The sequence below is a fragment of the Canis lupus genome, chromosome 7 (assembly GCF_048164855.1).
Source record: "Canis lupus baileyi chromosome 7, mCanLup2.hap1, whole genome shotgun sequence".
Classification (NCBI taxonomy): domain Eukaryota; kingdom Metazoa; phylum Chordata; class Mammalia; order Carnivora; family Canidae; genus Canis; species Canis lupus.
The window spans coordinates 27,012,029-27,025,882 of NC_132844.1; the positions used below are offsets into that span (position 1 = coordinate 27,012,029).

The following is a 13,854-nucleotide window of genomic DNA, read 5'->3' on the forward strand; positions in this document are numbered from 1 at the left end:
CCAGTGATCCCCTCACTGTGTCTTTCATGAATAAATAAAATCTTAAAAAAAATTAACAAATATCATTATCCTGTCACTGATAAAAACAAACTTGAAGATAGCAATGATCTTATAAGAGCCATTTTGTCAAGGCTACTTTACTATCAGAAAAAAATTGGAAGGGATCCCTGGGTGGCGCAGCGGTTTGGCGCCTGCCTTTGGCCCAGGGCGTGATCCTGGAGACCCGGGATCGAATCCCACGTCGGGCTCCCGGTGCATGGAGCCTGCTTCTCCCTCTGCCTGTGTCTCTGCCTCTCTCTCTTCCTCTCTGTGTGACTATCATAAATAAATAAAGAAGGAAGGAAGGAAGGAAGGAAGGAAGGAAGGAAGGAAGGAAGGAAGGAAGGAAGGAAGGAAGGAAGAAAGAAAGAAAGAAAGAAAGAAAGAAAGAAAGAAAGAAAGAAAAAGGAAAGAAAGAAAGAAAGAAAGAAAGAAAAAAATTGGGAGACGCCTGGGTGGCTTAGTGGTTGAGCATCTGCCTTCAGCTCAGGTTGTGATCCCGGGGTCCTGAGATCAAGTTCCACGTCAGGCTCCCCATGGGGAGCATGCTTCTCCCTCTGCCTATGTCTCTGCTTCTCTCTCTCTGTCTCTTTCATGAATAAATAAATTAAATCTTAAAAAAAAAAAAGAAAGTATTTGGGGTGCCTGGGTAGCTCAGTTGGTTAAGCCTCTGCCTTTGACTAAAGTCATGATCCCGGGGTCTTGGGATTGAGCCCCACATCGGGCTCCTTGCTCAGTGGGGAGCTTGCTTCTCCCTCTCTCTCTGCCTACTGCTCCCCCTGCTTGTGCTGTCTTGCTGTCTCTCTCTTGGTCAAATAAATAAATTCTAACCCCCCCTAAACCCCACAAAAAAACAACCAAAAAACCCATAGGGGCATCTGGGTGTCTCAGTTGGGTAAGCATTTGCCTTTGGTTCAGGTTGATTCCAAGGTCCTGGGATCCAGCCCCAAATCTGGCTCACTGCTTAGTGGAAATTCTGCTACTTCCTCTCACTCTGCCCCTCTCCCTGTGTGCACATGCTCTCTTTCTCTCTCTCTCTCACATACAGAAATAAATTCTTAAAAAAAAACAAAACAAAACAGAAAAAGTGGGGTTTTTATGAGTAAATTTATTATTATTATTATTTTTAAAGATTTTATTTTTAAGTAATCTCTACCCGCAATGTGGGGCTCAGACTCACAACTTGATATCAAGAATCCCAATCCACTGATTGAGCCAGCCAGGCACCCAGTAAATTTTACTTTTTAGAGCAGGTTAAATTTATAGAAAATTGAGCAGGAAATATAGATTATGAGGGTGCTCATGTATCTTCATCTTTTCCCCATTAACATCTTGTATTAGTTGCTACATTTGTTACTTTTGATAAACCAATATTGACATATTATTATTAATTAAAGTCCACAGTTTTCATTAGGGCTTACTCTTTGTATTATACCTTCTCCTGGTTTTGACAAATGCATAATGCCATCTATCTGCCATTACTGAATAGTTTCACTGCTTTAGAAATCCCCTGTGGGGATCCCTGGGTGGCACAGCGCTTTAGCGCCTGCCTTTGGCCCAGGGCGTGATCCTGGAGACCCCAGATCGAATCCCACGTCGGGCTCCCGGTGCATGGAGCCTGCTTCTCCCTCTGCCTATGTCTCTGCCTCTCTCTCTCTCTCTCTGTGACTATCATAAATAAATAAAAATTAAAAAAAAAAAGAAATCCCCTGTGTTTCACACAGACATCTCCCTCTTTGCTTCATGAACCTCGGGCAACCATTGATCTTTTTGTTGTCTGCACAGCTTTGCCTTTTCCCGAATGTGATATAGTTAGAATCATACTATAGCCTTTCCAGACTTCCTTCTTTTATTTAAAAATACGGATTTAAGGCTCCTCAGTGTCTTTTCATGGCTCAATAGCTCATTTCTTTTTATTGCTTAGTTATATTCCAGTGTATGGATATGCCACAGTTTATTTATCCATTCACTTATTGAAGGACATTTTGCCTGCTTCCAAGTTTGGGTACTTATGAATAAAGCTGCTGTAAACATTTATGTGCTGGTTTTTATGTCGGAGAAGTATTTTTAATCTAGTCGTTTTTCTAAAGATAGATACTTTGAACACAGGCTCTGAGTAAATGGAGACACCTTTTATTTTTAGCTGAATTATCAGTTTAAATAAAATTCCCCAATTTTTTTTTTTTATCTCTGAGTGGTGATGTGTGTGTGTGTGTGTGTGTGTGTGTGTGTGAAATTTATTATTTTAGTATGAAATTTATTATTGAGTCTTTACAAGGGGGGAGTTGCTAATTTGGTACTATTAATGCAAAAAATGGTTCCCAACTATAAAATCACCATAAAATGCTAGATTTGATTAATTAATAACATTGTAGTTAATGAGATCCATAGAATTAAAAGGCCTGAGATTAGATGGGCTTTTATTTTATTCACATGTCCTGGCATTCTAAATATTGCAACAGTGAATTAGATAGACTTATAAAAAACGGTTTTCAGGTTTTTGAATTTTCATTACTTTAATGCATGGTTTTGTTTTCTAAATTCTTTGTCCTCACAATTGTGCATTGTTCAGAAGTTAATTAAAGGTTTATCTCTTCATTCATATTCCTTTTACTCTCTGTGTTTTCTTTGCAATCTTGTCTCTTGAGAATAGGGATTAGATAATTGTTTTCTGTCTGTGTATGTACTGTTGTGGCTCTTAGAAATACTGAATGTGGGCAGCCCAGGTGGCCCAGTGGTTTAGTGCCGCATTCAGCCCAGGGCCTGATCCTGGAGACCCCAGATCGAGTCCCACGTCAGGCTCCCTGCATGGAGCCTGCTCCTCCCTCTGCCTGTGTCTCTGCCTCTCTCTCTCTGTGTCTCTCATGAATAAATAAAATCTTAAAAAAAAAAAAAAAGAAATACTGAATGTATACACATTAGAAGTAGTAGTTTAATTATTTTTTAAAAAAGATTATTTGTCAGAAAGAGGAAGAGAGCACTTAGAAGCAGGGGGAGTAGTAGAGGGAGAGTGAAAGGCAGGTTCTCTGCTGAGCAGGGAGCTTGACATGGGGCTTGATCCTAGAACTCTGGGATCATGACCATAGCCAAAGTCAGATGCTTAACTGATTGAGCCACCCAGATGCCCTGCACTGGTTTAATTTAAATTAATAGTAAATTGCGCAGAAGGACCTTACTTTCCAGTTTTTCATCCTAAAGATATCAAAGAGATAGGTCTGAAGACCTTTCCTGTTTCCTGTTTTGGTTGGAAACTGCTAAATGATTAGGCAGTAGATGTACTGATGATTAGTGGGAATTAATCCATGCTCTGTTTTCCAGCATCTATATTTTGCTTATATTCTTAATTACGATTTTCCTCCCTATATTCTTTTTTATCTTTTGGTTGATTATTTTCTCATTATCTAGAGCTACAAAAAACTTTCATGTCTGACAGATGTTGAATAGATTCCAATCTGGTTTTTTAATTTATATATTGTGTGTGAATGCTTAATCACATTGAATGTTATAATTTTTATTCACTTTGCATGGTGACTTTTCAGTGTTTATATCTACTTATATCTACTCTTTATTGCTATGGGAACTGAGGCTCATATGGTTTATATCATTTGTTCCAGATCATATTAGTTAAGTATAGCTGGAATTTAGCATGGCTTAGTCTTATTTTAAATTCTGGCTCATGACAAATTTTTAAAAGGTCTGTGCCCTAAATTCTTGGAGAAAATGCTTAGTAAATAATGGCATAACTATGAAATAAAATGCATTTCTTGTAAAAACTACATCCATCTTTACCAGTCTTTCTTTTGTATCTCAGGCACAGGTAGCCTTCATTTACCTTCTTACTACTCACACTATTAGAATGTGTATATTGGCTTTTTGGGGTTAATGTGCATGGCATCCTCTTTAAATAAAAATAGAAGAAAATAGTCAAATGCCATTGAATTACAGTTAAGATTCCTTTCATAGACTCCATGGTTTTAAACTTGGCACAAAGTGCAAATAGGGGAAAGCATGACTTGTTTTCCTCCATGTCTTTTGAGGTGTGTAAAAAAGAGTGACAATACTATTACCTTTAAGTTAAAATATTAGTTTGGAGCACTTGGGTGGCTTAGGCAGCTAAGTCTCTGACCCTTTGATTTCGGCTCTGATCATGATCCCAGGATCATGAGATGGAGCCCTGCATCAGGCTCCATACTCAGCAGAGTCTGCTCTAGAAGCTCTCCCTTTTCCGCTGCCCTTTCCCACTGCCCACCCCTCAACTGTCTTTCTAAAATGCTAGTTTAATACTTGGCCTTTGAAGAAAAATTTCTTTTAGGGATGCCTGGGTGGTTCAGTGGTTAAGTGTCTGCCTTCGGCTCAGGGCGTGGTCCTGGAGTATCAGGATCGAGTCCCTATCAGGTTTCCTGCATTTTTTAAAAATTTTAAAACAAATTTCTTTATTTTTATTTTTTTAAAGATTATTTATTTATTTATTAGACACACACACACACACACACACACACACACACATACACACACACAGAGAGAGAGATCCGGATCTCGCCCTTGGCTGAAGGTGGCGCTAAACTGCTAAGCCACCGGGGCTGTCCAAATTTCTTTTATTTTTTAACTTATTTAAAAAGATTTTATTTATTTATTCATGAGAGACAGAGAGAGAGGCGGAGACATAGGCAGAGCCAATGCGGGACTCAATCCCAGGAGCCTGGGATCACAACCTGAGCCAAATGCAGATGCTCAACCACTGAGCCACTCAGGCACCCTGAAAGCTTTCTTTTAATATAAGTTTTATCATCAGTTAATATTTATCAAGTAATTTATCTCTTCATAGGACTTCTGCCATAAACAGTTCCGTATCTCTTATGTCCTATATTCTGAACAGAAGACCTAGAACTTAACCTAAGAAGCCAGTTTTTATACTATAAATGCTTTAAAAGTTTACCTGAATGATTTATTTATTTATTTTTAAAGATTTTATTTATTCATGAGAGACACAGGGAGAGAGACAGAGACGTAGGCAGAGGTAGCAGCAGGCTCCCTGAGAGGAACTCGACACAGAACTCGATCTCGGGACCTGGAGATCATGGCCTGAGCCAAAGGCAGATGCTCAAGCCCTGAGCCACGCAGGCATCCCTACCTGAATGATTGTCTCTGCTTTCATATTTATATCAATCAAATATGAAAGCAGAGACAAAGAATTTTAACAGGGTTTTTGTGTGTGTGTATGTGTGTGTGTGTGTGTGTTTGCAGAAGATGAACAAGGTATAACTTCTGATAATAGTTTTATATGTGCTAGAAGTTGTCTGTAGTTTTTTCCACTTTTCAAAATAAATATTTGCTTTTGTTTAATATCATTTGCAAAGTAGTGATATGAATTAAAATTCTTGTTTGCCATGGGGAAAGGTCTTTTTATCAAATTTTTAATTTATCAAACTTCTGGCAAAAAAAAAAAAAAAACTTCTGTCAAGGAGGAAAATTATTACTCTTATATCCTGTTTGTAAAAAATTTCCCAGTAGAATACATATTAGAAAGAAAGGAGGGCTAGGAAAGGAATGACTGTGTAAATGGTTTACTGTTGGTTAGTAGAAATGGCTGAAGTTATTTAGTGTTGCTTAACTTCTTTCAATATTTATTTATTTATTTTATCTCTACTTATAGTAGAAAATACAGAGTTTTTACAGCAAGCTGCTTTAGAAGAATATGGTCCAGAGCTTCATGTGGCTTTGAGGAGCCGAAGAGATGAATTACACTATTTAAGGAAACTTACTGAACTACTTTTTCCTTATATTTTACCTCCTAAAGCAACAGACTGCAGGTATAAATAGTCCGGAAAATGTCATAGCAGTATTTGCATACCATGCCATATGTATACTGTTATTCTTGATCATAATAGGAGTATACTAAAACTTGAGATTAACCTGTGATGTAACTTTGCATTTAAGAAATATAATTTGTCAGGTCTTAAAATGCCATTTTAGGTGCTAAGCACTCATGATGTGTTGTGTTACTTGGAGTTTTTTTGAGGGGGAAGTGATCCTGGGAAATCAAGATAAATATGAATAAAATCAGCTTTTCTTTTTTTTTTTAATCAAATAGGAACTATTCATTTTCTTTTTTTAAACTTTTTTTAAAAATTAGCTTTTCTTAAATTTGAGATCATTATACTTTGTTAATTCCTCTGTCTTCCATTTTAAAGACATAAACATTCTGACTCAGTAACAGAAAACTTTAAACAAACTAAACAAAGTTTGTGTTTTAAGGTTATATCTCTGAAGAATAAATTAGAATTTATCTAGACCATCCTTTTTCTGGTAGAAACATGTTTAGATTATTTCATAAACTTACCTCATTACTTTCACCCTGATAATTCTTAGAGGAGAAACCATGGCTTATTTTTAGTGATGTACTTTTAAATTTTATTTATTTAAGTTTTATTTTTAAGTAATTACACTCAAAGTGGGATGTGAACTTACCAGTTGATCTAGAAACTCCTAGATCAAGAGTTGCATGTACTGTACTGACTGAGCCATCCAAGCATTCCCTGCAGTAATGTACTTTAAATATTACTTTATTTTATTCATAACATAAAATTTGTATCAAAAAATACTAGTATTTTAAATATTTTAATGAAAATATTTTTATTTGAACAGATTAATGTATAATATTTAAATATTATAATTATGAAATGTATTAGACTATTAAAAACTTACTTGCTTTAAACATTAATTTAAAAATGTATTAAATATTTTAAATATTCTGAGGTGGGGATGTTTTCTAATCCTCATCCAAATCCCTTCTGTTAAGGAAATGCTTTTTTCTCTTAAACAGTACTTCTTTTAGCCAGTTCAGGAATCCAAGTATGGTCTGTGAACCACTAGCATAAATGAGCATTATTTGGGAACTTTAAAGAAATTCAGAATCTTGGGGGACATATCTACTGGATCATAGTCAGCATTTTAGTGAGATCTCCAGGTAAGAACGGATGTAAATCACTAAATATGTACAATATTGTTTGTTTTTCCAGATCCCTGACTTTGCTTTTAAGAGAGATCCTCTCTGGTTCGGTATTCCTTCCTTCTTTGGATTTCCTAGCTGATCCAGTAAGGCTTAAAAAATGGTTTTAAATTGTGGTAAAATACTATAACATCAAGTTTATCATCTTAAATGTTTTTGTACATACAGTTCAGTGATATTAAATACACTCATTTTTGAGCAGCCATCACTACTACCCATCTCTAGAACTCTTTTCATCTTACAAAGCTGAAACTCTATAGCCATTAAGTAGTAATTCTCCATTCTTCCTTCTTCCTATATACTGGCAATTACTACCATACTTTCTATCTCTATGAATTTGACTCTTCCTGGTACCTTGTATAAGTGTGTCCATGCAGTATTTGTCTTTTATGATGGCCTTATTTCCCTTAGCATAATGTCCCCAAGATTCATCCACTTTGTAGCATATATTAGAATTTCCTGCCTCCTCAAGGCTGAATAATATTCCATTGTAGGTATATACCATATTTTGCTATTTATTCATCCATTGGTGGACACTTGAGTTGTTTTTACTTTTGAACCAGTACGATTTTGAAGAAGCAGGACTAATTTATGAACATTTTAAATGCTGAAGTTAGAATAACTTTTTCTTTGCCCACTTTCTTTTTATTGCCCTGCATTGCATTTTTTATTTATTTATTTATTTATTTTTTAGCATTGCATTTTTTTTAAAGATTGATTGATTTGAGAGGGAGAGCATAAGCATGAGCTGGGGTAGTGGTATAGGGTGAGGGAGAGGGAAAGAGAATCCCAGCAGACTCCTTGTTAAGTGTAAAGCCTAGCATGGGGTTCATTCCTACAATCCTGAGATCATGACCTGAGCTGAAATCAAGAGTCAGATGCTCAACCAACTAATCCACCCAGGCATCCCCTACATTGCAGATTTTTTAAAGTGCCTCTATGTTACATATGTACAACTGCTTTGCCACTGTTCCATTTGTTTTTTTATTTTTCTAGAAACTTTCACAATATGCAGAAAGTTTTGAGAATTTTGGGCAGAATATAGTAATAGAATTATTTTGACCTATGTGTATTATTTTCCATTAGGATACTGTGAATCATTTACTTATCATCTTCATAGATGACAGTCCAGTGAGTATTGAGTATTAACTTTGAATTTTGATTCATATCTGTCAAAGCATATGATACTTTTATTGAATTAATAAATTCTCTTTCTTCATAGCCTGAGAAAGCAACTGAACTGCCTTCCCCTTTGGTTCCATTCTTGCAGAAATTTGCAGAACCTAGAAATAAAAAGCCATCTGTAAGTATTTTTAGCAATAATGTATATTATTGTTAAAATTTTTATTTACTTGGGGCACCTGGGTGGCTCAAGTTGTTGAGCATCTGCCTTTGGCTCAGGGCATGATCCCGAAGTCCTGGGATCGAGTCCCACATTGGGTTCCCTGCCTGGAGCCTGTTTCTCCCCCTGCTGTGTCTCTGCCTCTTTCTCTGTCTTTCATGAGTAAATAAAATCTTTAAGAAAAATTTTTTACTTATTTATTTTTTAAAGATTTTATTTATTTATTAGAGAGAGAGAGAGGGATAGCATGAGTAGGGGGTTCGGGGCAGAGGGGGGAGGAGAAGCAGACTCCCTGCTGAACAGGGAGCCTGACGTGGGGTTTGATCTCCGGACCTGGAGATCATGACCTGAGTTGAAGGCAGACACTTAACTGACTGAACCACTCAGGTTCCCCTATTATTTTTAATATAAACTATTTTATCAGTGTTGATATATGGACTTGACTTACTCTTCTCCCATATTGTATCAAGGTGCTGAAGTTAGAATTGAAGCAGATCAGAGAGCAGCAAGATCTCTTATTTCGTTTTATGAACTTTCTGAAACAAGAAGGAGCGGTGCATGTATTGCAGATATGTCTGACTGTGGGTGAGGCTTACCTGTGCACTTTACCAAAGTCATTTTTACACTTTTTAATGTATTTGTTGTATACTGTAAATACATTTGAATGTTTAGATCACATCTGATTTTGTAGTTGTCATGTGTCATTGTACTAAATTTCATTTTACTAGAAAATCTAAATGCATCTTTGAGTTGTCTCTTAAGTGTCCACTCATTTCCAGATTGGAACATAAGTTATAACTAACTTCAACCAACTGACTTATTTTTAAATATAACTTTAAAAAATTGATATATAATTTACACAATGAAACTCATAGAATTTAAATGCAAAGTTTGATGAGTTTTGACACATCTATACATCTGTGTAACCTACACCTTTATCAAGATATAGAACATTATCATCACCCCAGAAAGTTAGGACCCTTCCCAAACACTCCCACTCCTCCCAAGCAGTCACAGGTCTCATTTCTCTAGCCTCAGATTAGTTTTGACTGTACAGTTTCCTTATATAAATGGAGTACATTGTATGTGCTCTTTTGTGCCTGGCTTCATTAATTTGGGATAATGCTTTTTAAGATTGGTTCATGTTGTATAGAGGAATAGTTTGCTCTTTTTTAGTGTTAAGTAGTAGTCTTTTGTATGAGTGTACCATGGTTTTGTTTTGTTTTTATTTTTGTTTTAATTCATTCCTCTTATGGATGAGTATATCTGTACTGCTTTCACTTTTGGGCTATTATGGATAAAATTGCTCTGCACATTCCTGTATAAGGCTTTCTGTTGAGTGTATGTTTAATAACTGGAAGTAGAATTACTGGGTCACAGGGTAGGTATATATTTTGTTTTATGAGAAATTACCACATTGTTTTCCAAAGTTATTGTACTCTTTTACTCTTTCTAGCAAATGTGTGAGAATTCTAGTAGCTCCATACCTTTATCAAAATTTGGTGGTTTTGTCTTTTTAATATTAGCCATTTTAGTGGGTGTGTGGTGGTATCTTATTGTGCTTTTAACTTGCATTTCTCTAATGACTGCTGTTGAACATTTTATCATATGCTTATTGGTCATTCAGTTATCTTTGTATGATGGAAGTGTTTAAGTCTTTTGCTTATTTTTTTATTGAATTGTTTTTCTTTTTGTCATTAAATTATAGGAGTTCTTTATATATTCTAGATGTAAGTCTTTTGTCAGAAATAAATAATAAGAATATTTTCTTCCAGACTATGGGTTGTCTTTTCATTTTCTTTTAATGAGTAGAATTTTAAAATTTTGATGGTATTCAATATATATTTTTAATTTTATGGTTAGTGCTTTCAGAGACTTCTATTAGAAATCTTTGTTAACCTAAGTCAAAGTGATGTTTGCTCATTTTTCTCTGGATGCATTATAGTTTTATATTTTACATGTAGGTTTGTGATCTTGAAATATTTTCATGTTGATATTAGGTAGGGTTGGAGGTTCATTTTTTCCTTCCTATGGGTATGGATATCCAGTTTTTCTGATACTGATTTTTTTAAGAGGCATTTCTTTCCCCATCTTGAGTTTCTTTGGCATCTTGTTAAATTATTTGACCATATATGTGTGTCTGGATTCTCTTTTTTTCCATTGATTCATATGTCCGATTTTTGACCAATACCACAGTCTTGATTACTATGACTACATAGGATGTCTTGAATCAAATTGCCTATTTCCACACACACACACACACACACACGCACATACATGCTCATGGATACACATACATACATGCACACACACAAAGCCTACTTTGTAGGTTTTTTTTTTTTTTTTTTTAGAATTGCATTAAATCTATTGTATAGATTAACTCAGGGAGTAATGCCATCTCAACAGTATTTGGTTTCCAGTGTATATACATGGAATATTTTTCCATTCATTTCATTTCAGCCTTATTTAATTTCTCTCTATAATGTTTCATAGTTTTCACTGTAGGTCTTTATGTTTTTGGAGGTATTTGCATGTGGTATTTAAAATAATTTTAAAATTGTGGCTAATGTACAGAAATAGAATGGATTCTTTTGCATATTGACTCTGTATCCTGTACCATTGCTATATTCACTTACTAGTTCTATAAGCTTTTTTGTATATTTCCTTAAGATTTTCTACGTACATAATTATGTCATTTGCAAATATAGTTTAAGTTTTTCCTTTATAGTGTTTATGCCTTTTATTTCTTTTTATTACCTATTGCAATGGTTAGGACCTTTACTTTAATGTTGAATTGAAGGGGGGTGAAAGTTGACATCCTTAAAAAAAAAAAAAAGTTGACATCCTTGCTTTGTTCCTGCTCTTAGGGGGATATCACTTAGTGTTATTCCATTATGTATGGTATTAGTCTGGGTTTCTTTTTGTAGATATCGTTGATCAGATTGAGAAAGTTTCCTTCTCTTCCTGGTTTGCTGAGAGTTTTTATCATGAATTGATACTAAATTTTTTGAATGTTTTTAATGCATCTCAGTAACCTATTTTATTGTCACTGAGTTATTTCCATGTGGAGCTATAGTGATGTAATTGGTAATTTGTACTTTCTTTTTCTTAATCTCTAGTGCTAGGGGTTTTATCAAATCTATTAATATTTTCGATTTGCTAATTTTCTACTTTTATTTTTATTTTCTTCTAATTACATTGAGTTCAGTTTGCATTTCTTTTTCTGGTTTCTTAATTTTATTCCTGGCTTCTTTTTGAATACAGGGTTTTTAAAAACTATAAATTTCTGTCTATGAATTCCTATATCTAAATTTCCAAAATTTTGGATATTTGAGTTTTTTTTTTTTTTTTTAAAGATTTACTTATTTTAGAGAGAGAGCATGAGAGTGGGATAGGGACAGAGGGAGAGGAAGAGGGAGAACTTCAAGTAGACTTTCCAGTGAGTGGAGCCTGATGTGGGTCTTGATCTTATTAGATTATGACCTGAGCTGAGATCAAGAGTTGGATGCTTAACTGAGTGAGCCACCCGGATGCCCCTGTTGTTTTTTGTTTTTCGTTTTTGTTTTTGTTTTTATTTTTATTTTTTTTTAAAGATTTTATTTATTTATTCATGACAGACACAGAGAGAGAGAGAGAGAGGCAGAGACACAGGCAGAGGAAGAAGCAGGCCCCATACAGGGAGCCTGACGTGGGACTCAGTTCCGGGTCTCCAGGATCATACCGTGGGCTGAACTGCTGGGCCACCAGGGCTGCCCTGTTTTGGTTTTTAAATAAGCTCTACACCCAGCGTGGGGCTTGAACTCACAACCCTGAGATCAAGAATCACATGCTCTACTGACTAAGCCCCAAATATGTGATGTTTTTTATTGTAATTAAGTTTTAAATATTTTTAAATTTCCCTGTGGTTTATTCTTTGACTTAAATTTAACATTTGGAGATTTTTGAGATATCATACTGTGGTGGTTTTCTAATTTAATATTGTTATTAGGAGTGCCCAGGTGGATCTGACTCTTGATTTCACCTCAGGTCATGATCTCAGGGCCCAGGGAACAAGCCCTATGTGGGGACTTATTGCTCATCTTGGAGTCTGCTTAAAGATTCCTTGTCTCCCTTGCCCCTCCCCAGTCTCCACCCCGCTTGGCTTGTGCATGTGCGTGTTCTTTCTCTTTCTCTCAAATAAATAAATCTTTAAAAAAAATACTGTTCTGAAAAAAAAATACTGTTCTGGTTAGACAACATATTCTACGTGATTTCAGTCTTTTTCAAATTTATTGAAACTTGTTCTGTAGCTCCTCCATATGTCTTAATGTTTCCTGTTTGTGTGAGAACTTCTGTTTTGCTTTGTTGGGTAGTGTTCTATAAATGTCAATTTGGTTAAGTTGATGGATTGTCTAAAAATATTCTGTATTCTTTATGATTTTTTAATGGATTCGCTATTTTTACCTTCAGTTTTGTAATTTTTTTCCCATGTATTTTGAACATTATTATTAGGTGCAGACACATTTAGGATTGTTATATCTTTATGATGAATTTGTCCTTTTATCATTATAAAATGTTCTTATCTCTGGTAATTCTCTGTCTTGAAGTCTACTTGATTTGGGATTAATATGGCTACATTGTTCTTACAGAGGGGCTTGCATTGTATGTCTTTTTCTATATGATTAAAGTGTTTAATATTTCTTGTAAACACCATAGAGTTGAATCTTACTTTAAAAAAATCTAGTTTGTTAATCTTTGCTTTCTAGTCAGGGTATGTAATATACCTTTACACTTAATGTAATACTTCTATGTTTATTGCTAGGTCTTTTTTTTTTTTTTTTTTTTAAGATTTTATTTATTTACTCATAGAGACACAGAGAGAGAATGAGAGGCCGAGACACAGACAGAGGGAGAAGCAGGCTCCATGCAGGGAGCCTGACGTGGGACTCGATCCAGGGTTTCCAGGATCACGCCCTGGGCTGCAGGCAGTGCTAAACCGCTGCGCCACCGGGGCTGCCCCTATTGCTAGGTCTTTGATCTTGGTATTTGTTTTACATTTGTTCCATATATTCTTATTCTTCTTTTACTTCTTTCTTGCCTTTCTTTGGGTTACTTGAGTATTTTTTAATATTCCATTTTATCTCTTCCATTGGCTTTTTATTTATGTCTCCTTTATTTTCTTCTCTTGTTTCTTCTCTTGAGTGGTTGCTCAGAGATTGCATTGTTAGTCTTTATCACAGTCTTTTTTTTTTTTAATTTTTATTTATTTATTTATTTATTTATTTATTTATTTATTTATTTATTTATGATAGTCACACAGAGAGAGAGAGGCAGAGACACAGGCAGAGGGAGAAGCAGGCTCCATGCACCGGGAGCCCGATGTGGGATTCGATCCCGGGTCTCCAGGATCGCGCCCTGGGCCAAAGGCAGGCGCCAAACCGCTGCGCCACCCAGGGATCCCTATCACAGTCTTCATTTAAAAAAA

At 35.4% G+C, this 13,854-nt stretch overlaps 1 protein-coding gene across 8 annotated transcripts in view; it reads left to right on the plus strand.

Annotated features, from left to right (window-relative positions):
* SNX14 (sorting nexin 14) overlaps positions 1-13,854 on the plus strand; it is a 72,915-nt gene that overhangs the window by 25,864 nt on the left and 33,197 nt on the right. For 6 of the 8 annotated variants that reach the window (XM_072832154.1, XM_072832155.1, XM_072832148.1 and 3 more), the window contains 5 exons: positions 5,693-5,849; positions 7,059-7,134; positions 8,135-8,179; positions 8,271-8,351; positions 8,861-8,975. In XM_072832154.1, coding sequence (XP_072688255.1) covers positions 5,693-5,849; positions 7,059-7,134; positions 8,135-8,179; positions 8,271-8,351; positions 8,861-8,975 — 474 coding nt within the window. The remainder of the gene's footprint in view (positions 1-5,692; positions 5,850-7,058; positions 7,135-8,134; positions 8,180-8,270; positions 8,352-8,860; positions 8,976-13,854) is intronic. The other 2 variants (XM_072832150.1, XM_072832151.1) reach the window with 1 other exon arrangement.